The 27,659-nt window shown below is 32.6% G+C and overlaps 2 protein-coding genes across 2 annotated transcripts; both read left to right on the plus strand.

Annotated features, from left to right (window-relative positions):
* Nucleotides 1-9,936: 9,936 nt before the first annotated feature.
* VIP4 (leo1-like family protein) lies at nt 9,937-15,034 on the plus strand. Its single transcript, XM_028048142.2, has 12 exons — nt 9,937-10,272; nt 10,365-10,702; nt 11,137-11,281; nt 11,391-11,576; nt 12,023-12,199; nt 12,731-12,862; nt 12,939-13,118; nt 13,196-13,327; nt 13,445-13,549; nt 13,634-13,885; nt 14,442-14,600; nt 14,724-15,034. Exons 1-11 carry the CDS (start codon nt 10,150-10,152, stop codon nt 14,574-14,576), a joined length of 1,905 nt encoding a protein of 634 aa, XP_027903943.1. The 5' UTR covers nt 9,937-10,149; the 3' UTR covers nt 14,577-14,600; nt 14,724-15,034.
* Nucleotides 15,035-19,736: 4,702 nt separating this feature from the next.
* HSP101 (heat shock protein 101) lies at nt 19,737-24,172 on the plus strand. The gene is made up of 8 exons (XM_028048139.1): nt 19,737-20,033; nt 20,193-20,686; nt 21,088-21,751; nt 21,966-22,147; nt 22,243-22,865; nt 22,953-23,232; nt 23,326-23,523; nt 23,612-24,172. The coding sequence occupies exons 2-8, from the start codon at nt 20,201-20,203 to the stop codon at nt 23,918-23,920; spliced, it is 2,742 nt and encodes a 913-aa protein (XP_027903940.1). The 5' UTR covers nt 19,737-20,033; nt 20,193-20,200; the 3' UTR covers nt 23,921-24,172.
* The last annotated feature ends 3,487 nt before the right edge of the window (nt 24,173-27,659 follow it).

Genomic DNA, 27,659 nt, shown 5'->3' on the forward strand with positions numbered 1-27,659 from the left:
TTTAATTGCATTTTTAGTTAATCATTGGTCTTTTATATTAAGTTATATCTGTATTATTATATTAGTTTATAACATTTTAATCTATATCCATTTTTATTTAAATTTTTTTGCTTTGATTCTTATTTTATCATTATTTTATAATTTGAAAAATATAAAAGTAAAGTAAAATTAAATATTATTTTATTCAATGAGCTTGGATAAAATAAAGTTACATGTATGTTTTATTGTTATTTTATATTCTTTGTGTATGGTTTATATAATGACATAACGTGATAGTCATCACATTTTATGATCTTTGAAAATGTCAAAGAGTATGTCAGTTAAGAATGAGTCTTAAGTTTGGTTGCCATGAGTTCAGACCAAACCAATGTCAAAGTATTTTGTATTTGGAAAGTCATAGTTTGGTACACTACGTGATGAAAGACAAGGACCATGGTGTGGTCTAAAGAAGTTTTACCAAGTAGGCGAATATCTAGATAGTTCAGAATAACGCCATGGACTAGGATATTCATAGGTCAAACTTGGGACTATCCGATACCTGCTCAGCATCGCCAAGGTTAAGTAGTAAGTATATATCTCTTTTATGAGCCGATAAGTGACTAATATTATCAAGAAATAAATAGTTATGAAATTACCAAGGTTTTTATGAGAAATAATCAACTACCTAATCACTTCCCAAGTAACTTTTGATGTTCATAAGTATGATAAAAAGTGGAATATGGATACATATGTTTGATAAAAAAATGAGATTGAGTCGTGTGGTTGTAGGTCCAATTATAGGCCCTCGATGTATGTATTGTTTGTTGAATTTATTATTTAAGGCTTATAAAGACCTCATTCCTTTCATACTTTTTTTTTTCTTTCACATGTATCTATTGTACGAGTAGAAGAGGAACCTGCTTAGTGAGAGTTGTTTGAGAAATTATTGGGGGATCTTTTGAAGATTGACTCGTGGATAATTTTCATTAATATCTTTTGGAGATATTAAAAATTTAAATAATCTTCTATTTTGATGCAGAACTCTTAATGTTATACAAAATACATATTTTTGTAATATTTTAAGAACAATTACAGATATGTAAATTATTGACACACACATATATACATACATATACATATAAATATATATATATATATATATATATATATATATATATATATATATATATATATATATATATATATATATATATGTATATGTGTGTGCGTGTGTGAATATGAAGTTATTTTATTGTTATTGTTCTCTCAGGTAGAATCTTATTGCACATAAAAAAAATCCATCTTTTTATCAAATAATAATTATTCATATAAAAGGCGGGGCGTTACACTTACCATAGAAAGACACAATGTTCAAGATACGACCAACATAATAAGATGCAAATTTGGCTTTCAATTTGTTACACCATCTTAAGATCCATCAATGGTTGACTCATGAATCCCCATTTATGACTTTGACACAACAGGTCAAACTTCTATGATATTATATGTTGAATTCGATGATGCCAATACAAGAAAAATATGTTCAATACAAAAGGTAGTTTAAACTTAATAAATTAAGTGTTATAAAGACCAATTCAACTAAAATGTTACCAATCTGTAATAAAAGTAGAGATCGTAGTAAACTTAACTCATTTTAGGTTAGGTCATATAGTAGTTGTAAACATTATTTAGTAGAGCCATTTGATAGTTATAAATGTTGCTTTTACAACATGGTTATCCAATGAGTCAAAAGTGTGGTCGTCTATAAGTATTAATTTAGGTAATTAAATTTTCATTTTATACATATAACTAACTTGTAACTATTTTGTAGCCTTTTATCATAATGGGTAATGTTTATTCCATAAATACGCAACAAATTAGAGATACATTACAATGTAATAATTCTCGTAGCTAAATGCAAAAGACATTTCATTCTTTTATAACTTTGAATTTGTTATTTGTTCATCATTTCTAGTTGATTTGATTCGCTTATTTGTATATCACATTCCTTCATTATCAATGGATTTGTTTGTTGGCACTCTGATAACAACAAACGTGTATGAAAGCCAATTTTTTAATATTTTTTCATGTTATTGATAAGTTTTGGCAAGAAGATAAGTATCAATTACAAAATAAAATACCTCATTAGGAATAATAGTTTAAATCACTAAAGAACAAATTGTAAGGATCGGTGAAGGAGTAAGATGTGTAGGTCCCACCTTTTGATGGTATGTTATACATGGGGAGAGTTGCTCCAAAGTAAATGAAGGAAACCATTTGATGATCCTTCCATTGTTGAGAGATGATGTCCTTTATGAAGTTGCAAAGGAGAAGATTTGAACAACATTATGGTTGAGGTTAAAGAAACTTTTCATGATAAAATCCATTTGTTATAAATTGTTGTTAGAGAGAAGAATATTTGGACTATTATAAAGGATGATACACCACTCAAGACTCAACTTTATTTTATTGAAATCCTAAGATATAAATATTAAAATAGAAGTTAAGATGTAATTATAATTTTGGTAAATAGTTAGTCCATGAAAACGTGTTTAGATCATTTCAACTCTAATAATCTATGTGTGCCAATTTTGTTATTCAAGACCTTTATCATTTTTTATTATAATTAATGATTTGATATGGTGTAGTTTTATTGCTTATGAGGTAGTAGTCAATGGTCCCTACAATGTCTCAAAAGTTAGATGTTATGTCTTCTTTTGATCTTATATTGTTTGTAAACTTGTCCTATTTTGATGTGTAAAAGAAATTTGGTTTAACCAAAACATGCATTGATAATTTTAACCTATAAATGTAGGCTATAAAAAATCTAGCAACATTTTAAAGTTGATAACTTTGATCATAATGTAATCCAATAGATTATATAATTGATCAATTGAATTGGTAGTGTAGTGATTCCAAACATTCCCTTTCACATGATTTTCTTAAAATCTTTTTGGTTACCTTTTTGTGAATCCCAATAATGTGCATTATCCTCTCACCTTTTTCCTTCTCGTTTGTCTTTATCATTAAGGTCACTACTCATTGAATGAAAAGACACAAATGCAAAAAATAAGGGGAACTTATTATTGAAAATAATTACACAAAAACCTTTATATAAAAGGCAATAAATAACAAAACAGAAAAAATAATCATAAACAACCAAAACTGATATAAGCCTAAAACAGGAAGCCTAACCCCCACCCCCCACCCCCGACCCAAGATGGGAGAAAAATGTAATAAATTCTCATATTGGAAATGGTAGAGAAAAAAAGTGTGGTATTGGTAAGGATTGTATGAAAACATTAACAATTTGATGATGTCTTGATGTGAGTAAGCTTAATAATGCCTTTGTCAACTTGTTCACAAACATAATGGAATGGTGCGTAAGGTTAGATGCAATGATGATAGATGCCTTGTTGTCACATTATATCGCAATATAAGAATATGAAAATCGATAAGCAAAATTCGTATCCAAGTAATTTAAGTTGTAACAGATGCAAAAGATTCGTACTCAACTTTAGCTAAAGATTTGCTAATTGTTGTTTGCTTTTTTTGTTTTCCATGAAATTAATGAATTGTTGAAAAAAAAAATCAAAACCTAGTAGTGGATTTTCTATTTTCAAGACATGGACCTCAATCAACACCCACATATGCATGTAAAGAATAATTAGAATTTCATTTAAATAACAAACCTTGATCAACAATATGCAACATTCACATGTTTTAAAGCAAGGATTGGAGACAAATTGCTTGTTTTATGAACAATATAACAAATATCAAGTTTGGATATAATTAAATAAAGTAATTTATATGAGACGTCTATAAATACTTGAGTAAGGCAAAGGATCACCTAAATTATAATGGAACTTAACATTGGCCATCATGGAAATGAAAGTTTGCTTACAACCCATCATGCCACAATAAAAAATAGGTTTAATTACTCGGATGATACCTACTTTGGTAAGAGTGTGTCAATTTGATACCCGCAGGAAAAAAAGTGTCAATTGTGTTCCCACTTCTTCAAAAGTGCCTCAAGCAGGTCCTTTTCAGAAAAATATAATTAATGTCGTTAACGGCACACCACGTGCCACTCTCTGATTATTTTAATTTTTTAATTTTTTATAATATTTTTTTGCAAAATTTTGTTGTTGTCACGTGTCAAGTCCCTGTTATGACACGTGGCAATATCAGTGCCACGTGACAAGATAATACCACGTGTGACAAATGTCATTGTACTGATTTCAATTTAGTACCCGTATATACTTGATTGTTTCAATTTAGTCCCCACTTTTGTGCCTTGGTTCAATTTTGTCCCAATATTTTTTAATAATTGTGGAACATTTTTTAAGTCATTTTTTATAAGATTAAAAATAATTAAGTATAAATATTTTTACAACATTAAGTACTGATATTTATATTAAAATTTAGTTGTAAAAAAATGCTATACTAATAGAACAATATAATCATCAACGTTTTTTTTCAAAGTAAAACAATATTGTTTTTGTCCAATTCAAAACCAAATCTATTATTTGTATAAATGTTATACTAATATTTTTTTTATTAAAAATGAATTTTTAGCATATTACGTTATTGTATATTATTAACACATATCTTGTCAATGTATTCTTTGACCACTAAATTTTAATATAAATATAAGTACTTATTTTTGTAAAAATATTTATACTTAATTAGTTTTAATCTTATAAAAAAATGAATTAAAAAATATACTTCAACTATTAAAAAAAATTGGGACAAAATTGAACAAAAGACATAAAAGTGGGGACTAAATTGAAACATCGAGATAAATGTAGGTACTAAATTGAAATCAGTACAATGACATTTGCCACACGTGACATTATTCTACCACGTGGCACTGACATTGTCACGTGTCACAATAGGGACTTGACACATGGCAACAAAAACATTTTTGCAAAAAATAAAAATAAAAAAAATAAAAAAACCAGAGAGTGACACGTGACATGCTGTTAACGACGTTAATTAATTTTTTTTCCTGAAAGAAACCTGATTGAGGCACTTTTTCAAAGTGGGGACGCAATTGACACTTTTTTTCCCGTGGGTACCAAATTGACACACTCATACCAAAATGGGTACCATCCAAGTAATTAAACCTAAAAAATAATAGACAAGATATAATGTCTTTGACACATAGATATATCGTACTTCGACCAAGAAGGTTCCAAAAAAAAACTAAGATATCCAATATCTTATAATTTGTCATGATTACTCAACATAGCAGTAACAAAATGAACGATAATTAAACAGGAACCACAAGCACATTGTCATCAACATAAACCAAAACAATTATAAAATTAGAATCAATCTCTTTAGTGGAGAGAGAATATTCATATATGGATTAAGTGAAACCTAAGGAAGTAACAATAAGAAAAAAATTATTAAACCAACTTCGTGAAGCCTATTTAAGACCATATGTGGATTTGTTTAACCTAGATACTAAGGGTTGATTAGTGGTAAAAGAACAATTATGATTATATCCTTGAGGAATGTTAACAAATTTTCTTCACTAAGAATACCATTTAAAAAATATTGTTTGTCAAGTTATGCAAGATTCTACTTTTTAGAAGTAGTAATAGAAGCAAGGAGTTTAAGGGTAGAAATTTTTTTTCTACAAGAGAAAGGGTTTATTAAAAATCAATACCAAATTGTTTAGAAAAACCTCTATCAACAAGTCTCATCAAATCCACCTGCAACATCATTTGCTCCCATGTACCGCGTACATGATCATCACCAAACACAAGTAGATAGGGTGAGCTAATAGAATAAATATATATACATACAACACAACAAAGGAATTCCATCCTTTGATTCAATAATACATGGCCACCACCATGTTAACCGTGTTCTACGTCTTCTAGTGAGTACCTCAAGAGGTCTTGTTGCCATACCTATCGGCCACAACCGATAGAGCACGTGCGGGAACCATGCTATGGATCACACACCGTAACGCCAGGTGGAGTTTCCAATACAAATATAGTTCGTAAAGTCCCAAGACTACCAAACTTGTCAGCTAATTATTGAGGAGGACAATCTATCTGGACCCATCCGTACTAGCCACAACCAGCACCTCACACCAGCAACACTCACTAACCCGAGCCACAACTCAAGAGTTCCTTATGTTCATCCACCATCTCGAGCCACAACTCGAGGGATGTCATTCTGAGCCACAACTCAAGGAATGTCACGTGCTTAACCCCTATCCCGAGCCACAATACTCTATCACCAACAGAATTACCAATCCAAGATTTCCTCAATTCAAATTGTGTTAATAGTCATTATTAGTATCATTTATTCCCAACTCAATCATATGCCTTCTATTAATGATATGAACCCCACTTGCCATAAAATTGAACCACTACTGATATCAACCCAATTCTCCATGATTCAGATTTACCTCAAGATATTAGTCTCTTCTAAGGTCTAACAAGTTTACTTGGATTCATCCTATTTATTATATATATTTGTATGAGCTCTTACTTCCCAAACCACTAGCACATTTGCAATAAATTCCCTATATTATCTGACTAGTCACTCAAAATCACCATTTACACTTCACTGAATATCACTCTATAATCCCTACGCCTATTGCATTATAGAATCCCTCACTTCACAAAATAATGAATTTAATTCTCCCTTCTCAATTGTACAAGTTCTCTCCAAGGCCTATATCTAAGATACTGTCTCCAACCCTGCGCTTATTGAGCACCTAACTTTCCAGGATCACAAAACCATCACAACCCTCGTAAATACGTGAAAATCCAACCTTCTGAGATGGCACCTGGCGGCAAGCCCCGTGCCACCAAGCGGTGCAAGTAGTTCTGGAAATTTTCCCTAGAATTTTAGTAGCTGCAAGGACCCTCTCTCATTTCTCCAATGCTTTTCTCCGCATTCCTTAGTTGTTTCGCACTCAAACATAATAATCGTGATACAATATTCAATTTTAACTATCTCCACCAACAATTCAAGTGCAACTAACAACCCTTACTCTCAATTTATCAAAACCCCCCAAATTTCAACTCTAAAAGACAAAGAAAATTTGCAATGGGGATAGACCTAAAGCCTTCACTTTTACGGAAGACAGGATAATATAGTACGGTAGTAATGGGCAGAATAAGTAAAGTAGGCTGGCTGGCGGGATAGAGGGAAAGGGAAGTTTTTTCAAATAAAGAATAAAATGAAACCTTACCACAATACGACCATCGGGGGATGAAGATATACCATAAAGCACATGAAATTGATCTACTAGACGGACTAAGAGGGAATAGACGGGAAGCAAGCATGGAAGCACTCAAGCTAAAGCAAATGCACCTTACGACTAATATAATTCTATGATTATATTATCACTTAACATGATCGAGCATATTATAAAAAACAATAATAAATTAAATAAGTCCTTTCACACAAGAAAATACTCTCAACCATTTGAGCTAGTACTTTTTCACGTCACACCAATCAATATTAAATGTCATAAAGGCTCCCACTACCTGCATTTATTAGTTAATTATTTATTTAATTAATTAATTTTCACGGGTCTTACAAAAATGTTTTCATAAAAGTGAATGTCTTTGGAAAAAATCTTGTTAGTTTGAATATCAAGCAGTTTATAAGTCTTATAATTAGGCGGTACCTTAAAAACAGAACACCAATAACTCTATGACTGAATTTACATCTTTGTGAAGAAATAGTAGAGGCATAACATAAAGAATAAAAATTATACAACAAAATTAGGAATTTTATCAAACAAAATCTCATAAGGAGATTTATTGCCTAAAATAGGAGTTATAGCGTGATTCATAGTAAAGTTAGTAGTCTTAATATAATCATCCAATATATAAGAAGAACATTTGACTACAACATTAAAGTGCGAGCAATATTAAGAATATAAAGATGTTTATGTTCAACAATACTATTTGGTTAAGGTCTTTCAACACAGGAATATTGATGTATCACAACTTTAAGGGAGAAAAAATATTTAAAAGATAATTCTTTAGCGTTATCCAAACAAGAATCTTCAATTTTAGTGTTAAATTGAGTTTCAACATAAGCAAAAAAATAGGATCAGATGCAATCAATCACTTTTGTTTTAATAAAATAAACCAAAATAAAGTGACATTTGTCATCAACAATTGTGAGAAAATAACAATAATTATTATAAGTGGTGGCATGTAGGACCTCAAATATCAACATGAACAAGGTCAAAAAACTGTGCACCAAATTTAGTATGACTCGAAAAAAAGAATTTATTTTGTTTTAAAAGATGACAAGTGTCACGATGAAAAGAACGATCATGACAGTCAAAAGAATTTTATATACAAAAACAGGAAGACGACCTAATCTTTTGTGCCATATCTCATATGAAAAAAAAATTACATGAAGAAATAAAAGTAGCACGAGAATAACATGGAGTCAAATCCATAACCAAAGGTCGCACAAGAGTTTAGCAATGCCAATCATCTTATGTGTTTGCAAATTTTGTAACAAAAAAAAATTAGGTTCCATAACAAAACGAAAAAGATTAGTAGCAACTAAAGGATACATAATTTAAACAAAAATTAGAAATATATAGAACATTATGAAGTTGAGTTTGATACTACCAATACCTTAAACTTTAACATGCATGGAATTAAGAAGTGACACATAAGAATCCAAAACAATAGTATAAGAATGATAAAAATTTGGAAAATAATAGATACGCGAGGTAACACCAAAATCTAAAATCCAGCGAGAAGAATTTTTTAATTGAAGAGAAATTGTTATTTGTAATTACATTAGAAGCAATAACTTGAGAGGTAGTGTCAGATAAAATTTTTGTAAAAAGAAAATTGATAAATTGTTAACATTGAGTTGGAGTTAAAACAACAAAGGAAGCAGACAAAGAATCAACTTGATTAACAACATTATTGGGATGATTCTTGAAATAATTGGGTGGTTAACCGACAAGCTTGTAGCATTTTTCTTTTGTGTGACCAAGTAAATCACAATGAATACACTTGGTCATTGTTCCTTTACATTTTTAGAATTAGGGTTAGCATTTTGGAATTTTTGATTATCATTAACAGAAAAAACAAGCGAGATAGTAGAAATGAGGGCGATAACCCGAGAGCTCTTCCCATATAGACTTCAGTTTAGTGTAATAAGCACTCATATGATCAAAATCTCGTGAGTAGTAATTGCACAAAAACCCTTATATAAAAGGCTAGATATAAATAACAAACAAAAACATCACAAGCATAAATGGCCTGTAGTGATATAAACCCAAAACACTAAGCACAATATTACGATTGAAAGAGTGTGAAGAATGATAAAAAAAACTCCACATTATAATTATTAGGAGATTGAACATATTTAGAATCTAGAATCGAATAACCAGAAAAACTCTAGTCTTCATTTTCGGGAACATTGGGTCTAAGGTTTTCTTAGTATTGAGAATGGAAAAGTAGATAAATACTTAATCCTAAGGAAAAATGGGAATGTAGATACACAATAAATATACAATCGTGGTTGTAGAAAATTAACTTAGGGGTGTTTTAGTTTTGAGAACTGAAAATACTACCCATTATAGGATCACCTAATGAAACCTAAAAGATTTTTTTTTTTGTATATTTAGCATTAAATAAACATTTATTTCTTTATTTAATGAAATTTCCATTTTAAGAAAAAAAATCTTTAATTTTTTAAGTCATCTAACTTATTGTTCAGAAATTAGGGATTAAGAGTGAGAAGAAGCCTTACAGCATGACACTTAATTTAAAAACGAACAAATTAACTACCAAAAAAAAAAAAAAAAACTAACGATATAATGAGTTTTTTAAGAGAATCATGAAATAAAAAATTATTAAAAAACCAATTTACAGTCGTTACCATTTAGGTTGGAATTTATATAGGACTTCCAAAGTACAAGATTATTTCTATCAATTTAGGTTAATTTTTTCCTCCAAGCCACTTGTAGAGGTAGTTTTTTCGATGAGGCCAGCCATTACCAATAAATAAGCATGGAATCGCATCATCGAGACCAGAAACGCGACTGATCCGGTGCGTTTCACGAGCACAGCACAAGAACCAACAAACGCAGGTTCACAGTTGAAGCGGTTCGGTCGAAAACCACTGGTGCTAGGGTTTCTTCTCTCGGAAGCCATGGGAGGTGAGGAGAAGCGCCACCAGATGATGCAGAACCTCTTCGGCGACCAATCCGAGGAGGAGGAAGAGCTCGATGTCGATTCCGAGCACGAATCAAACCCCCAACTCAATTACCCCTCCGTACGCCTCCAATTTCACACGCCTTTTCCTTGCACCGCGTTTAGAACCCTACCCTAACTGTTTTTCCATGTTTTGGCGTTTTGTTTTTTCAGGACGAGGGAGAGGGAATGGGGGAGCAGGAGGGAGAGGGCGAGGTGGAGGGCCAGGGGGAGGTGGAAATCGAGAGCGAGGGAGACGGAGAAGGAGAACACGATCGCGAGAGCGAGGGCGAGAGGGAGCAGAGCTCGCAGGAGGTGGAAGTTGGAGAGAGAGAGGAGAGTGAGGGAAGAGACTCGGATAGTGACGCCAAAGATGACGGTTATAGCCAGCGTGGCGTCACGAGCAAGCGCCGCGACGACGTCGTTGAGAGCGGATCTGAGAGGTCGGAGGAGAATCATTACGATCACCACGACGAGGAGGAGGAAGAAGTCGACGAAGCTAGAAGCCCCAGGTATAATGTTTCACGGGAAAATGTGGCTGAATGGGTTGATGTTTTCCAATCTCATGCATATTGAAACATGTTTCATTGATCAGGGCATAGGATAGACCACAGGGAATTACTGATGATCCAAGACTTTTTGTGCTTAATTATTTAATTATTCAATTTTTGGATTCTAGCGCACCCTAATTTGATCCTCTAACCTAGTACCGGTTGACAAATTCATCCTCTCTGCTAACTACTTCTAACATTTTCTAACCGAAAGGATGAACTTGTTGCACAGCGTATAATTAGAGGACCAAATTTAAACAAAAAGGAAGTTGGAGGACCGATACGAAAAATTAAATTAAGATAGAAGATCAAACGTCAAAGAACTAAGCTTGCCATTTTTTTTTATAATTGCTTCATGACATTGAAACTGATAACTTGTCTTTTTTCAAATGTAGTGTGTCCCCCAGAGATGAAAAAGAAGATGAGACTCGTGACTTGCATTCGGCCCCTGAAATTCGTGATGTATTTGGTGATTTGGATGATGATGAAGATGAGGAAATGGGGTATGCTGTTCAGCAGGACATTGAACAAGATTCAAATGTGAGTAAGGGTGCCAATAGTAGTGATATTGGTGTCAATAATGACATTATTTTATCTGTGAATTGCCTTGATATTAAGAATTGATGATATAATTGATTTCCTGCCCCAGAGGTATCCTGAGGAGGAGGAAGGAAGTTACGGAAAGAACCTGAGACCAGAAGATATAGTTGCTGATGAAGATCATCAGTATGAATCAGAGGAGGAAAACTTTGAGATAAAAACTAAAGAGAAGCCACTTGGGCCCCCTTTAGAATTGGAAGTTCCATTGCGACCTCCTCCAGCTCTTCCAGAAAAGGTTTGCTTCTAATTAATAAGTTTATTTTTTCGAGTGAGAACCCTTTATTTTTATTTATATTTTAATTTTAAAAATTTACTTTTGGTGGCTGCAAAACATGAGTAATGTTCACTCTTGTGTCATTCACATTGTTGTGATAAAGAAGTTGGCATGTGTAGTATTTATGCGTGAGTGACTCCTGAATTTGAAATGTTTAAGGAAGTGCATCTTTTAAGACAGTTTCCTGATAAGTTCCCCATGTCAAAGATGGTGACATTTTGCAAATTAGATGGGAATTGTACAGCTTCAGGTTATATGATAACAAGGTTATGATGAATACATTTTAATACTAATATCTCAGGGTTTTATGTATAGATGCATTGCCTTTTCCAATGATGTGCATTCTGGTAAGATATGTTGAATTTTATTATTCAGCCATTTATATATTAATCTCTCTCTCTTGGCAGATGAACATGATTAAAGTTTCCAATATTATGGGGGTCGATCCAAAACCATTTGATCCTAAAACATATGTGGAAGAGGATACTTTTGTAACTGATGAATCTGGAGCCAGAAAGCGCATACGGCTGGAGAATAATATTGTACGTTGGAGGACTGCTAGAAATCCTGATGGCACAGCATCTGTAAGTAATTGTATACTGTTTCTTATGCATGCCATCAATTGTAACTTCTTAATTGCTTTTACATCATCTGTATTCCTTTCTACTATCATTTACTCTCATATGTTATAAAATATTTGGGATGGATTCAGGATAGAATGGTCAAATGTATTCTTTAAGTTTCTGGAGTCTACAATGTCTTTTGTAGATAAAATCTGCTTTTTGGTTGATAAAATGTGATTTAGTTTTGATGTGCATGGATGGACATGATTTTTTTTAAACTGTAGTAGATTGATAATTTGTTAAGGAAGTTTATGATATTTTAAGGATTTGGGTTATCAAATTTCAAGCTGATCATTAGGGTGAGGAAGTACTTCAATTAAGTCATTAGTACTAAATAGGAATAAAATGCTCCATGTTCTATTATGTTTAACCTTTAACTTTGTAGAACAACCAGGTGGGTTGGTGATATGATGATATGATATGTCATTCATGATCAGGTTGCAATATATAATTGTTTGCAAAAAATGTATCATGGATTTTCTATTACTGTAGTATGAAAGCAATGCCCGCTTTGTGAGATGGTCTGATGGCAGCTTGCAGCTTTTAATTGGGAATGAAGTTCTTGACATATCAGTGCAAGATGCACAGCATGATCAAGCACATCTTTTCCTTAGACACGGAAAGGTGATTTTTGTTATTCCTGTGGATGTCTTGATGAATTACCGTTTGCCCCTAATTGTCTGTGTTTACATGCTTACAGGGAATCCTTCAATCACAAGGAAGGTTATTGAGGAAAATGAGGTTTATGCCATCTTCCTTGTCTTCAAATTCTCATCGGCTGTTGACTGCCCTTGTTGACTCAAGGCACAAGAAGGTTTACAAGGTTAAAAACTGCATTACTGACATTGATCCTGAGAGGGAAAAAGAGGAAAAAGAGAAGGTATAGTTAATAATTCAATAGTTACATGCTTAGTGTCTCTTGGGTACCATCATCTAATTTCTCTATATCTTTTACAGGCTGAAAGTCAAAATATCCGGGCTAATGTGCTTCTTAACCGAAAACGTGAGAAGGTGAGCCGGAAGTATACTCCAGCTGTGGATAGGAGGCGCCAACTTTCTCCTGGGTTTTTAGAGGATGCATTGGATGAGGTATAAAACTCTGTTTTTATTTTGGTCACGTATCTCCTGCAATTTTCTGTAAGCAAGCATATCTGCGTACATAAAACTATGACGGTTCCATTATTTACCCATCCTTCTTTCCTTCAGGAGGATGAACCAGAATACTACGATTCTCGTCGTTCCCAGCGCCGCTTTGAGGATGATTTGGAAGCAGAAGCCCGAGCAGAGAAACGAATTATGAATGCTAAAAAGGTATCATTTCTCAGTCTCCAGAAATTTGTTTGGATTGATTGTTTTGACATTTGTCATTGATGAGGGTTATTTTCTGGAATTTAGTCACAGGGACCTAGAGATATCCCTCGCAAGTCTTCTTTCCCACCTGCTAAGTCCTCTCGAAATCCAATGGGTTACCAGGATGATGAGAGAGAGGAGTCTGAGTATGAAACCGATGAAGAGGAAGATGAGAGGCCTCCTCCACGCAAGAGGGATGAGGATACTGAGCCAGAGTATGAGGACGATGAAGACGAGGAAGATCACTATGAAGAGGCAGAACAAGTTAATGAAGCATCAGATGAGGAGGAAGAGGAGGTACTCTGCATATTTTATTTAAAATAATACATATTTAAATTTTTGGTTGTTAGTCCATAGATATTTAGTTTCAGATTGCCTGCTTAACAGTCCCTCCTTATCTGTTGATAAGAAGGTATACTACATGTGATTAGTTCATGCAGTTTCATTGTTTTTAAACCTTCCTCATTTATAATGTTTCCATTCAATGCACTGGTTGTTCTTTGAAGATACTTAAATTTTTGTTTATAAGACTGCTGTACGTGTGTCCTCTGTGTGCTTTTAGATCTTGTGGGTAGTGTGAAAGTTCATAAGATGATGAAGCATTGTTTGTCAGATATTTTGTCCTCATGGACTTCTCTCTTATTGTCAGTTGTCACAACTGTGGATGAAATCCCACGACATTTTCAAAACACCCATCATGTTTCAATATGTTGATTATCCTTATTCCCCTATTTTTTGTTTTCCTTTAGTGTTCCCTAATTGTTGTACTTTTATGACTCATAAATTTAGGTGGAAATAAGGATATTCGATTGCTGTGCCGTGGTTTTAAAACTAGTTGGATATTTTCTTGCAGGAACCAAAGCAAAAGAGTAAGGAGTTTAGAGGCAGTGCCAAGAGGAAGGGATTTGAATCAGATGAGGACTCTCCTCCAAGGAAAACAACCACCCATCGACGGATGGCAGTTGTGTACGATAGTGATGAGGAATGAACTTCCTTATGCCAGATTTTCACGGTGAGTATTCTTAGTCTCTAGACTTTGATTAAAATACAGTGTAAGAGTTTTAACTATGGGGTCATGCATGTAAGATTGTTGCATTTGTAATAATTATTTTAATTTCACAAATGAATCTTGCAGTGCCCTTCCAGCGAAGGGTGTGCGTAAGACTGCAGCTTTCGGATGCATCAGAGGCTGAGATGACTCAATTTTTTTTCCATATATAGCTACAAATTTAATATTTCATCCTTGTATACATAAAGCAGAGCCTGATATATTGATTAGTACTTAGTCTCAGTCTCTCAGGTCACAATATATATGTTGATTCTCTTGATAATAGTTTTAAAAAATATCAGTGTAAATAAGTTTGTTCTCTGTATTTTCCGTCCGCAGACCTTTCGCCCTAGGGCAGGTAATGGAAACGGGATGCCCCTTCCCTTTTACTTTCTCAATTGAACGGTGTCATTATTTTGCGACTTTATATTTTATTTTGATAGAAAATGCATGAAAGAACATACACACTCATTGGTGATGATCGAGGTTTAGTAACTATTATGTCACGATTTTAATGTCTAAGCCCTCATAAATATGTGGTAATTTGATTTTGGAATTTAAAATGTTTAATTATAGTGTATTTTTTATTTCAAAAGTAAATGGTTTTGGTTTTGGATGTTTAATGACACTTTTGTTATGCTGATGTAAGTGTTTTCGTCGCGCACATCTTCGATTTTATAAGGTGGACTGATTTAGTTATGTAAGCGGATTGTCCCACGAACACAATTGATTAGGTTGGAATGTAATTTTAAAATCTTCTGGTATCTCTTCCTATACCTCATCATTTCAAAATCCAATGAAATTTTAAGCCTTCTGAAAGAACGACAACCCAAACCGCCACTAGGGCTATCAAGGAATAAGTGATTTCATTTGCATGAGATTGAATCCCGTCTCTGTATGATTCGTAAATTTCATTACTTTTAAGAAAATTTAAGTACACTAAATTTCAAATGTTTCTTTTTATTTTTATTGAATTTTAATTTTGTAGACTTTATGAAGTATTTCGATTATAATCAAATATAGTATTTATTTTAATATTAAATATATTTAATAATTAAAAAAGGTTTATTTTGTAATTATTTAAATAATCTTGGATGACCTTTTTTTTTATCAAAGATTGCATGAATTTTCTAGCCGATATTGATAAGGATTTTTTTTTTTCTAGCCGATATTGGCAAGTTTTAATTTATTAAAATTAACTAAAGTTATTTTTAGCTGATATGTTATAATTATTTGTGTTTATCAAATTTCTCCTATTTACTTGGTTAAAACAATCAAAGTTAAGGTTGGTTGAAAATATTTTCATTTACGGTAGAAAAGAAATCTCTAACCATATTTGGACCACAAAAATATTTGGTGTTGTTTGTTAAAATAGATGTTAAATAGGTTTTATTAGAAAGTTGTTTTGTGTTGTACTAGGATTCTAGATTTTAGATAGTGAGTTGTTTTTTACTCTTCTCTCTCCTCATTGAATTTATTAACAATAACTTTAATTTAAATATGAGAACGTAAGAGAGAACATTGAAGCTTTAAGTAATAATATCTCGTTCTTTTATTTATCTCATGATATTAAAGTTGGTCAATTTTGCTTTATTTTATTTTAGTATTATCTTGTCCATTATCCTTTTGACTACTATTTATTTTTATTCACTATTATCATTTTCTTCGAGGATTTATGATTTATGATTTAAGTAGTATTGTTTTATAAATTATAAATATCAAGGATTCAACATAAGAAATGATAAAATATTGTCACAATAAAAGTATTATTGAATAGATTAAATACTTCATCGATAAGTATTAGTAAAAGTATTAAATACATCTATGTGTTGAACAGTGATGAAACTTGGACAAAATATTTAGAGGTGACAAATTAGATTTTTTTTATATAAATTTTTTTTAGTTAAAAAAAAATTTTAATTTTCTCTCTTCACTTCTTCTTTTCATTTTCTCTACTTAAAATAAGCACACATAATAGTAAAATAAAAAAAATACTATTATTCATTATATCATGATATCAAACCACAAATACTATTTTAGACAAGTCATTCGTATTTCATCAATTTGATTTGGTCGATGTTTTCAAATTTGAGGACACTTTTTTCGGATCGCGTTTTAATGAATTCTTGATTCTCACGAAATTTCTCAAGTTTAGTTAAAAGAACTACATTTTTTTCATCTTTATCACAAACATTCCTCTTTAAAGAAAAATAATTCTTTTACTCTTTATCATAATCTTTCTAATATAAATTGATCACTTCTTACGTATTTAGAAAATGATAAAATCTATAAAATCTATCCTCACAAATCACAATTATCACATTGCAAAGCATAATAAAATTCATAACACTTTAATTAAATAAGAAACACTGCATAAATTCAAAACTTTAAAAAAATTTACTATAGGCAGCAGAAAACATAAAATTCCTAAATTTCATAATTAATGGTTATACTAATTTAATTTGAGAACAATTATAACTAGGGTTCATACCAATTTTATAAAAAAAAACCCTAAAATCATAATTAGGGTTTATACTAATTTGGGAGAAACATACTAAGAAGAATTATAATAAAATATTAACCTTGATATGTGAAAAATCATTCGAGAATATATATTTCAATCTCAATTTATGTGTTCTCCAACCTCTCTTCCTCAATCTATCTCCTCATAAACTTTCATACACTTTCATGATTACTTACATGGTAAAAAAATCTTATAGTCATAAAAAAAACCCTAATCTCTTTTATAAATCAATGGCTCGATTAAATTTTTTATTTTATCTATTTTATCTTTATTTTTTTATTATATTTTTTCATAATATAAATAATATAAATAATATAATAATATATAAATATAATTTTGTTAAATATATAAATATATAAACAAATAAATTCTACAAATTTTAGAGGAATATGACTTTCTTTGTCATAACAATGTTCCGTCCCTAATGTTGAACACATATAAGTGATTCAAATTAAAATATTGGTACCTTTATTACATTTATTACACAAATACTGACATATTTAAATAATCTCATTCATTGCAGAAGTTAAATTGCAATTCTTTTTAATTAATTCATATGTTGATAATTCACAATTCAAAATATCCATACGAGTAAACTTATAAACTTTATCTAATAAGTTAACCATCAATTTCTATCAAACATAATAACCCATTTAACTTTGAATCATATAATTATTTATATCCACAAACAATCTTTTATGTCAAACTATTATTCCTTTTAGACTGACGCATTAAGAACTTGAAATTTATACTTTGAATTACACAAATTAAAATGTAACTTTTTTACTTTCAATTTGGTCAATTCAAAAGTAAAACTTTGACTTCAAGAACTAAGTTACGAATTGAACAGTTCCAGATGAATAATTTGGCCTTCTAACAAACTTAAACTACAATTTTCTATTATTGCTCCATTAAAAAATTATGAATTACACATGGAAATTGTTTCGGGTGTAGGGACCAAACACCTACAATTAACACTTAAATTACCTTTTTTCTCCTCTTGTCTGACGTCCTCCTTAGTGAGCTTATACAGTTCTTTCTCTTGCCGCTCGGTCGTCCAGTCAAGCTCTTCTCGGATTTGCCCACAGTTAACATCTAGGTCCTGCATTTCCCTCCGTAGCTCGGCTCTCCTCCCGTTCGGCTGGTCGGGCGATTGGGGTACCTGTCTAAAAGGCTCCGATGTTTAAGTCAATTTAAGACCGATCGGTAGGTAGCAGTAAATGCTGTAATAAAATGTGAGTTGAAGGTGCTTACCAGCTTACCTTGGGCTTCTATTTATAGTTTTTGGTTTGGGTATGTGATTAGGGTTTCTTAATCATGGCCCAATTGCGTTTTAAACCTGATTATTGATCTAGGTTTTGGTGTGGCCGCTCGACCGATGGGTCGTGCGTCCTATCGGTTGTCTTCATAAATGAGGATCCGTCTGACCGATGGTCCTTGGTCCACTTGATCGATCGTCCGGCGGTTAGCCTGACCGATGGTAGGCCATATTGTACAGAAATAATTCGAAAACTAGATTTATTGATGTTCAAATAAATTAATAAAATCATTATTATAAAATTCAATAATGTACATATCCCTAAAATATTTTGAAATATCTCAAAGATATTTATAACTAACATCTTATCTTATTTTATGATATAATAACTTATTATCGTATTATGTTATATCTTTAAGATATTATAATTTCGAAGATGTTATGATATAATAATTGTTTATATAATATTTTCAAGATATAACACTTAATTATCTTCGAGTAACAAAATCAGTTTAATGTATTTATTTACTTATAATTTAAAAAACCTATAAATACATGTTATGGCAATATAAGATCTAATATTTACTCTTATATATTTACTTATCCTTTCTTATTTATTTCAGTGTTAGAGAGTATTTGCAAGTAGATATGTGGATCTTTTGAAATAAAAGCAGATATTCTAAAATGTTGATGCTTATATTAGATTACAAAATACATGTTTTAAATTACATAATCTGCAATATATTATGAATTGTATAATTTTTAATATATTTTTGTACTTTTGAAAATTTTAATTTGAAAATATATTTTATATTGTCTAATCTATAATAGACGTGTAGATTATTTAATTAAGTAATATATTTTGAATTATATAATTTAAAATATTTTAAAATTTTTTTGAATTGTATCATTTAAAAAATAATTTTTTATTTGTTTAATCTAAAATAAATTTCTGATTTATATAATTTATAATATATTTATTGATTTTTGAGTTGTCTACATTATGCAATTAAACATATTTTCAAAACGAGACAAGTAGGAAGTGGAAAAAGAAATATTCTTTATGAATCTCATTTTGCTATCATTTATTTAAATAAATGCTTGAAAATCTACTCATATTCTAATTTATCATAAATAATTTTCTTGAAACTATCCTTTAGAAAAATAATAAAGAAAAGAACGGTCTAGCTCATTCCTTACCAAACTCAAACGTGGATAATTAATTAAAAAATAAAGAGTGTAAAAAAAAATAAAAATAGTAGGTGATATTTTCTCCGTAACCGCTTAGTTCTTTCAATTAATCTCTTCCTAACAGTAAAACAAAAAATGGAAGTCTCTGGGAGCTTCTTCTCCTTCCTCAAAGAAACTCTCAAACTTTCAAGAAACATCTTTTCCCACTTCATATACTGGCTATGCTTCCATTCTCTCTCACTTCACACATCGATCACCGAAAAAACTCGATACTCCAAAACTCAAACTGATTCAAATTTTCTGTTAGTGTTTCGTCTCTTCATTCCAACAAATCATACCGATACAAATTCTGTTTGTTCGTTCCTTCAACTTTTTTCTCTCAATTTTCACGAATCAAACCTATCTTCTCACGAGCGATAAGAAGGTATGTAGTAGTAATCTTCCATATTTTTATTCCATTAAATAATTTATAAATAAATTATCATCATCATTATTTATTTATTATTGTTAATTGATAAATGTTAACTTTTAATTGTTAGTTGTTAATGATAATCTAATATGAATCATGGTTGTAACGGTGCAGGCGAAGTGATGAATCCCGAGAAATTTACGCACAAGACTAATGAGGCTCTCGTGAGTGCTCACGAGACAGCGGTGAGCAGTGGCCACGCGCAGTTCACTCCTCTCCATCTCGCGTCCTCTCTACTCTCTGACAAGGGTGGAATCTTCTCCCAAGCGCTGTCCAATGCTGCGGGAGAGGAATCGGCACGCGCGGCTGAGAGAGTGTTTAGCCAAGCGCTGAAGAAGCTGCCCTCGCAATCTCCTCCTCCGGACGAGGTTCCGGCTAGCACGAGCCTCATCAAAGCCATCCGCAGAGCGCAGTCGCTCCAGAAGACGCGTGGCGACACGCACCTGGCTGTCGACCAGCTCATTCTCGGTCTTCTGGAAGATTCTCAGATCGCGGAGTTGCTCAGGGAAGCCGGGGTGGCGGCATCCAAGGTGAAAACGGAAGTCGAGAAGCTTCGCGGCAAGGAAGGGAGGAAAGTGGAAAGCGCTACCGGTGACACAAACTTTCAGGTACTTTATTTAGCTTAAATAAGTTTTTTAAGGACAAATTCCACTCACATCGTCTTTATGCTGAATAATAACGTTAAATGCTAAATGTGAAATGACATTTTGACCAAACTAGATTTAATAAATGAGATTTTGGGTTTAAGTTTTCCGAATGAAAAAACGCAATTGTGATGATAATTTCGTATATTTTATACCATTTGAGTTTAACTATGTTAATTCGATAATTTCATATCGATAGGATAATAATTTTTTAAAGGAAATAATTTATTTAGTTAGCCTTGTGAAATTTGAGTTGTACTAGTTTGATGTCACATTTGTTGTACTAAAACGAGTGAACATGATTAGCATTTAACAAGTTCAAATAGCTCATATAACTCACCTCGTATATATATCTCTGTTTTCAGGCTTTGACTACCTATGGAAGGGACCTTGTGGAACAAGCAGGGAAGCTCGACCCGGTCATTGGAAGGGATGAGGAAATACGAAGGGTTGTGAGGATTTTATCTAGAAGGACGAAAAATAACCCGGTTTTGATTGGCGAACCGGGTGTGGGAAAAACTGCTGTGGTTGAAGGGTTGGCTCAGAGGATCGTTAAAGGGGATGTTCCTAGTAATCTTGCTGATGTTAGGCTCATTGCATTGGACATGGGTGCGTTGGTTGCTGGCGCGAAGTACAGAGGGGAGTTTGAGGAGCGGTTGAAGGCAGTTTTGAAGGAGGTGGAAGAGGCTGAGGGGAAAGTTATTCTGTTCATTGATGAGATTCATTTGGTTCTTGGTGCTGGAAAAGCTGAGGGTTCCATGGATGCTGCTAATTTGTTTAAGCCTATGCTTGCGCGGGGTCAGTTGAGGTGCATTGGCGCCACCACGCTTGAGGAGTATAGAAAGTATGTGGAGAAGGATGCAGCCTTTGAAAGAAGGTTTCAGCAGGTGTATGTGGCGGAACCGAGTGTTGTTGATACTGTAAGTATACTTCGTGGTTTGAAAGAAAGATACGAAGGTCATCATGGTGTAAGGATTCTTGATCGTGCTTTGGTTGTTGCGGCCCAATTGTCTAGTCGCTACATTACTGGTATGTGCTGCTCTGTTTTAGTGTATTCTTTAATTGGTAATTTAGTATGTTAGTTTTGATTGGACTTGTAAGTTTTAATTCCCGCGAAAAGTTTAGTCTTTCCATAGTTTTGGTTCTTATTGCTAAAATCAAAGAAAGCGCTTGGCTTTATAAGACTGCTACAGATGTTTTATGTTTAAATAAGGTATTTAAATGAATAGTTTCGGTTGTGTAGGTCGTCATCTTCCAGACAAGGCAATTGATTTAGTTGATGAGGCTTGCGCGAATGTGAGAGTCCAACTTGATAGCCAGCCAGAGGAAATTGATAACCTTGAAAGGAAGAGAATGCAGTTAGAAGTGGAACTTCATGCTCTGGAGAAAGAGAAAGACAAAGCCAGCAAAGCTCGTTTAGTAGATGTAAGTGTTGATTATCTTACTATGCTAATTGGTTGTCCTTGTATTTTTGGGTTATGTTTGTGTTACAATTGTTGTAATCATACTTTTATGTTCAGGTGCGGAAAGAGCTTGACGACCTGAGAGACAAGCTGCAACCTTTGATGATGAAGTACAGAAAGGAGAAGGAGAGGATTGATGAGATTCGAAGACTAAAGCAAAAAAGAGAAGAGCTGAACTTTGCTCTTCTAGAGGCTGAGAGGCGATATGATCTTGCCAGAGCTGCTGATTTGCGGTATGGCGCGATTCAGGAGGTGGAATCTGCAATTCAAGAGCTTGAAGGGAACACTGAGGGGAATGTAATGTTGACAGAAACTGTTGGACCTGAACACATTGCTGAGGTTGTTAGTCGCTGGACTGGCATACCAGTGACAAGACTTGGGCAAAACGATAAGGAAAGGTTGATTGGTCTTGCTGACAGATTGCACCAAAGAGTTGTAGGGCAAGACCAAGCAGTTAATTCTGTAGCAGAGGCTGTGCTGAGATCAAGAGCCGGGCTTGGGAGACCTCAACAACCAACGGGCTCCTTCCTGTTCTTGGGTCCAACTGGTGTCGGCAAGACGGAGCTTGCAAAGGCCCTCGCTGAGCAACTTTTTGATGATGAAAATCAGTTGGTGAGAATTGACATGTCTGAGTACATGGAGCAACATTCTGTTTCACGCTTGATTGGTGCACCACCTGGGTAAGTGGCTTGACTTTTTCACTTTTCAGCTTACTGTGATTTTTGGGTATGAAGTACGGATGATTTACCCACATTTCAAACTCTCAGGTATGTTGGACACGAAGAAGGTGGTCAGCTAACTGAAGCAGTAAGGCGAAGACCTTACAGTGTGGTACTGTTTGATGAAGTAGAAAAGGCACACATATCTGTGTTTAACACTCTCCTTCAAGTCTTGGATGATGGAAGGTTAACTGATGGCCAAGGCCGCACTGTGGACTTTAGAAACACAGTCATTATCATGACCTCTAACCTTGGGGCAGAGCACCTCCTTACTGGACTTTCAGGAAAATCTTCAATGCAAACGGCTCGTGAAAAAGTAATGCAGGAGGTATATTTCTAGGCTCCACCCTTTATTACGAATGACTGAATATTTTGTGTTTTCTTTGTTGTGACTTGTGAGTTCTGAATATGTTTTCAACAGGTAAGAAGACATTTTAGGCCAGAACTGTTGAACCGGCTTGATGAAATTGTGGTATTTGATCCTCTTTCCCATGAGCAACTAAGGAAGGTTGCAAGGTTACAAATGAAGGACGTTGCTTCTCGTCTTGCTGAGAGGGGAATTGCAATGGCAGTGACTGATGCAGCTCTTGACTATATCCTCAGTGAGAGCTATGATCCGGTTGGTATCATTATCATGATGTTGTAAACATTGTTTACTGCACAACACAAGATGTGAGTACTTAATAAGGTTTGTTTCTATGTTTCAGGTTTATGGTGCGAGACCAATCAGGAGGTGGCTTGAGAGAAAGGTTGTGACGGAGCTCTCTAGAATGCTTGTGAAGGAAGAAATTGATGAGAACTCAACGGTTTACATTGATGCTGGTCCTGCGGGTGGCGAGCTAAATTACCGGGTGGAAAAGAATGGAGGGTTGGTTAATGCTGTAACTGGTCAGAAGTCTGATATTCTGATTCAGATGCCTAATGGAGCAGTATCAAGATCTGATGCTGCTCAGGCAGTAAAGAAGTTAAAGATTGAGCAAATGGATGAGGATGAAGATGGTGAAATGGAGATGTGAGAGCACACGAGAGCTTCAAGTTGATGCTTTTGGTTCTTTTCAACAACTTGTCATACTTTTGCATCTTCTGAAAGTTTTTCTGGAGAACATCCTCTTGTAAATGCTGTATTTTGTTTTCGTAAGTTGATGTTTTTTTCCTTTTGAGCAACTAAATGTTGTACTTCTGCATGGGGTTGTCTAAGGATGAATACTCCTAATGTGAGTTTTGCTTTTGGAAATAAGCTAATTATAAACTGAATGTTATTTTTCTAATCCTGATTTCTCAGCAACTTTTTATACCTATTTTTCTGGAAAAGCTCTTCTTTACGTGACTGTCAGAGAAGGAGAGACCTGATGTATATGTTCAGAGAAACTAGAGAAATTTATATACCAAATAGAGAACTATAAAATTATTTTTACTCTCAGAAGAAAATACTATTTGACCTTTTATGAATTTAAGACGTGCGGTGAAATTCTAGAAAACACAAAAATAAATAATTATTAATTAACTATTTTGATTTCAATGCGCATTGTCACACTACATAATTCTAAAAAAATCTAAGAACAATTTGACTTCACACACAACAAATTAACACATCAAACTAAACCCTAGTCTTACTAATTCAAATTCAAAATCATCCTCGTTACATAATTCTAAAAAATCTAAGAACAATTTGGTTTCATACAGAACAAATTAACACATCAAACTAAACTCTAATCATCCTTATTCAAATTCAAAATTCGCAACGTTAAACTTCAATCATAGATATTATGATGTATAATTCTCATAATTTTACAAAAGGGTTCTCATATTTAAAGAAGTTACAAATTTAAAATAGTTATTGTTATCTGATAAAAAATGTTAATTTGTAAATGATTATATTTTCTATTTTTAATGTACATAAAAACATAAACCGACTCCAAAATGATTAAAGTGATCTGGTACTTGAAAGTTGACTCTATCTATCAGCAAGTGGGTTTCAATTACCATTTAATACATAAACCATTGAGGTAGGTAAGTGAAAAAGAGAATAAAAAAAAGTAAATTGTGGGAAGAAAAATATTTATGAACATTAAAACAATGTATAATGTATTAACATTTAATATATATTTAAATATATATTTAAAGTTAATGAGAATCATAGATTTATAAATTATAGTATATCATAACATAAAAAGGAAAAATAAACATAATAAAATTAAGATGTTTGTCTACTGTAAAAGTAGGGATTGAAGTTATCAGAGAAATAGGGGATGGCATTTTTACAGACTAAAAAAACACATTTATTTCAACTTAACTTAACAACATACTTTTTATTTATTTAAAAATACTTATTATAATATATAAGTAAATTACCAATTACGGATAGTTTTTTTAAAGAAGTATAAAGTATTATTTTCCATCCAATCTAGTTTATACAATAAATATACACAATAATACTTACAACAAATAAGTTTTTTTTTTCTTCAAAAGAATTAATAAACATTAAATTATATAAAAATGTATACCGTAACATTAAATAAATTTTAATTTTCATAATTTAATATGATTTTATTAGATAAAAATGTTTATAAATCGTGTTCAACTATAATTTATTTATTTAAAATACATAAACGGAAATTAAAATATAATTAAATAATTAAAAATAATTAAAAAAATAATAAATCCAGTGTTTAGATATAAGGAAAATGATTTTATTATTTAATTTGTTTTAATTTTTTTGTGTATATTAAATAAACTATTAATTATATAACACTTATAAGTATTTTTATCTTCTAACTAAAATAAAAAATCAACGATATAACACATATAAAAATTCATTTAATATCATGAATAATTATAAATTTTTTAAAATTTAATATTTATTAATTATTCTTAACATATTCTATAACACTAGATAGAACTTTTGTAATAAATATACAAAGTAAGAGAAGGAAGTACTAGTTCCTTACCAGGAATTGAAAGGAAGTACTACGTCATGGTTAGGCAAAAATATTAAAGAAAAGGAAAATGAATGCTTCAAGTACTTCATCATTTTGTCCTATAACACTCTCACATGATATAAAATAGTTGTTTCATTGTTTATTTGATGTAAAAACAAGAAGAAAAACACGTGGAAGCAAAATGCACACGAAATGAGAGTGGATAAATCAGGACCAAAACGTGGATAAGAAGTGAAATAGACACGTGAGATTTTTTTATTTTATTTATTTATAAAAATAAAAAGAATAAAAGGTAGAAAGAAAAGGAGAGAAAAGACGTGATGAATCATGAATGTGTCATTCTTATCTTACATTAATAGTATATTTTTGTTTTAGTTTTCAAATAAATGGATCTGAGCTTTTGGTATCAAGTTTTTTGTTTATTTATTAATGAAGTTTACATATAGGTTTTTTCTAAAATTGTAAATCTTTAATATTTTCACACGTGTTTTTGAAAATGTCTAAACTGAAAATTTATTTATAGTTCTTGTATAAGAAAGTGTTAAGATGTCTTGAATGTTATGTTGTCCCTTTATCTTCCTTACTTTATATATTTATGATATAGTTATGGGTTGTAATGAGGTTTAAAAAGACTGTTATTTTTTACTCTTTTATAAGGCTAGAAGGCATCTGTATCATGTATCTCTTTATCATTATTCAGAAATAAGAAACTCTTGAACTGTCCTGTGGACGTAGGTCACATTGACTGAACCACGTAAATTTGTGTGTCTTCTTTTTCTCATCTTGTCATAACAAGTGGTATCAAGAGCTCTAGGTTACACTAGGGACCTACTCTGGAGAAACACAATGTCTTCGTACAAATTCGATATTGATAAATTCAATGGATCGAATGATTTCACTTTGTGGAAATTGAAGATGAAGGCGGTTCTGGTGCATCAGGGGTGCGCTGCAGCACTAGAGGGTGCAGATCAATTACCAACGACTATGACAAATGATGCGAAGAACTTGATATTGGAAAAAGCACACAGTTTGATTCTCTTGAGTTTGACTGATGAAGTTCTGAGAGAGGTGGGTGAAGAGACAACAGCTGCAGGGATGTGGACGATGTTGGAAGATAAATTCCACAAAAAATCTTTAACCAATCGGTTGTATCAGAAACAACGTCTCTATACGTTGCAGATGTCTGAGAATATATCTGTGAGAGATCATCTTGATAACTTTAATCGAGTTATCTTAGATCTACAGAGTATTGGAGTTAAAATTGATGATGAGGATCAAGCTATTATTTTGTTATGTTCTCTGCCGAAATCATATGAAAATTTTATTGATACTATGTTGTATGACAGGGATAGTATTACTGTCAACAACGTGAAAGACAGTTTGCAATCTAAAGAACTGAAGAGAAGAGTCTCTAGTTCCAATGGGGATGATGCATGCTTGATAGTTAGCAGAGGCAGAAGCATGGAAAGAGGAAATAGTAGCAAGGGTCATACACGCAGTAATTCACTTTCAAAGTCAAAGAAAGTGAGATGTTACAAGTGCAAAGAGGTGGGGCACATAAGGAAGAATTGTCCACAACTGAAGAAAGAAAGAAATAATAATGTCAGAGCAACTGTTGCTCGTTCTAGTGCAGTTGTCTCAAGTGAGAGCTCAGATGAAAGAGATGGCGGAGATGTTTTGACGGTCAACACTATTGGTTCTGCTGATACATGGGTCATGGATACCGATGCTTCTTATCACATGACTTTTAACAAGGAGTTGTTCAGTTCATTTAAAGAATGGAATGGCAGTGTAAAGTTGGGTGATGATGAGGAGC

The sequence above is a fragment of the Vigna unguiculata genome, chromosome 9, assembly GCF_037176805.1.
Source record: "Vigna unguiculata cultivar grain cowpea cultivar isolate G323 ecotype 2 chromosome 9, ASM3717680v1, whole genome shotgun sequence".
Taxonomy (NCBI): Eukaryota; Viridiplantae; Streptophyta; class Magnoliopsida; order Fabales; family Fabaceae; genus Vigna; species Vigna unguiculata.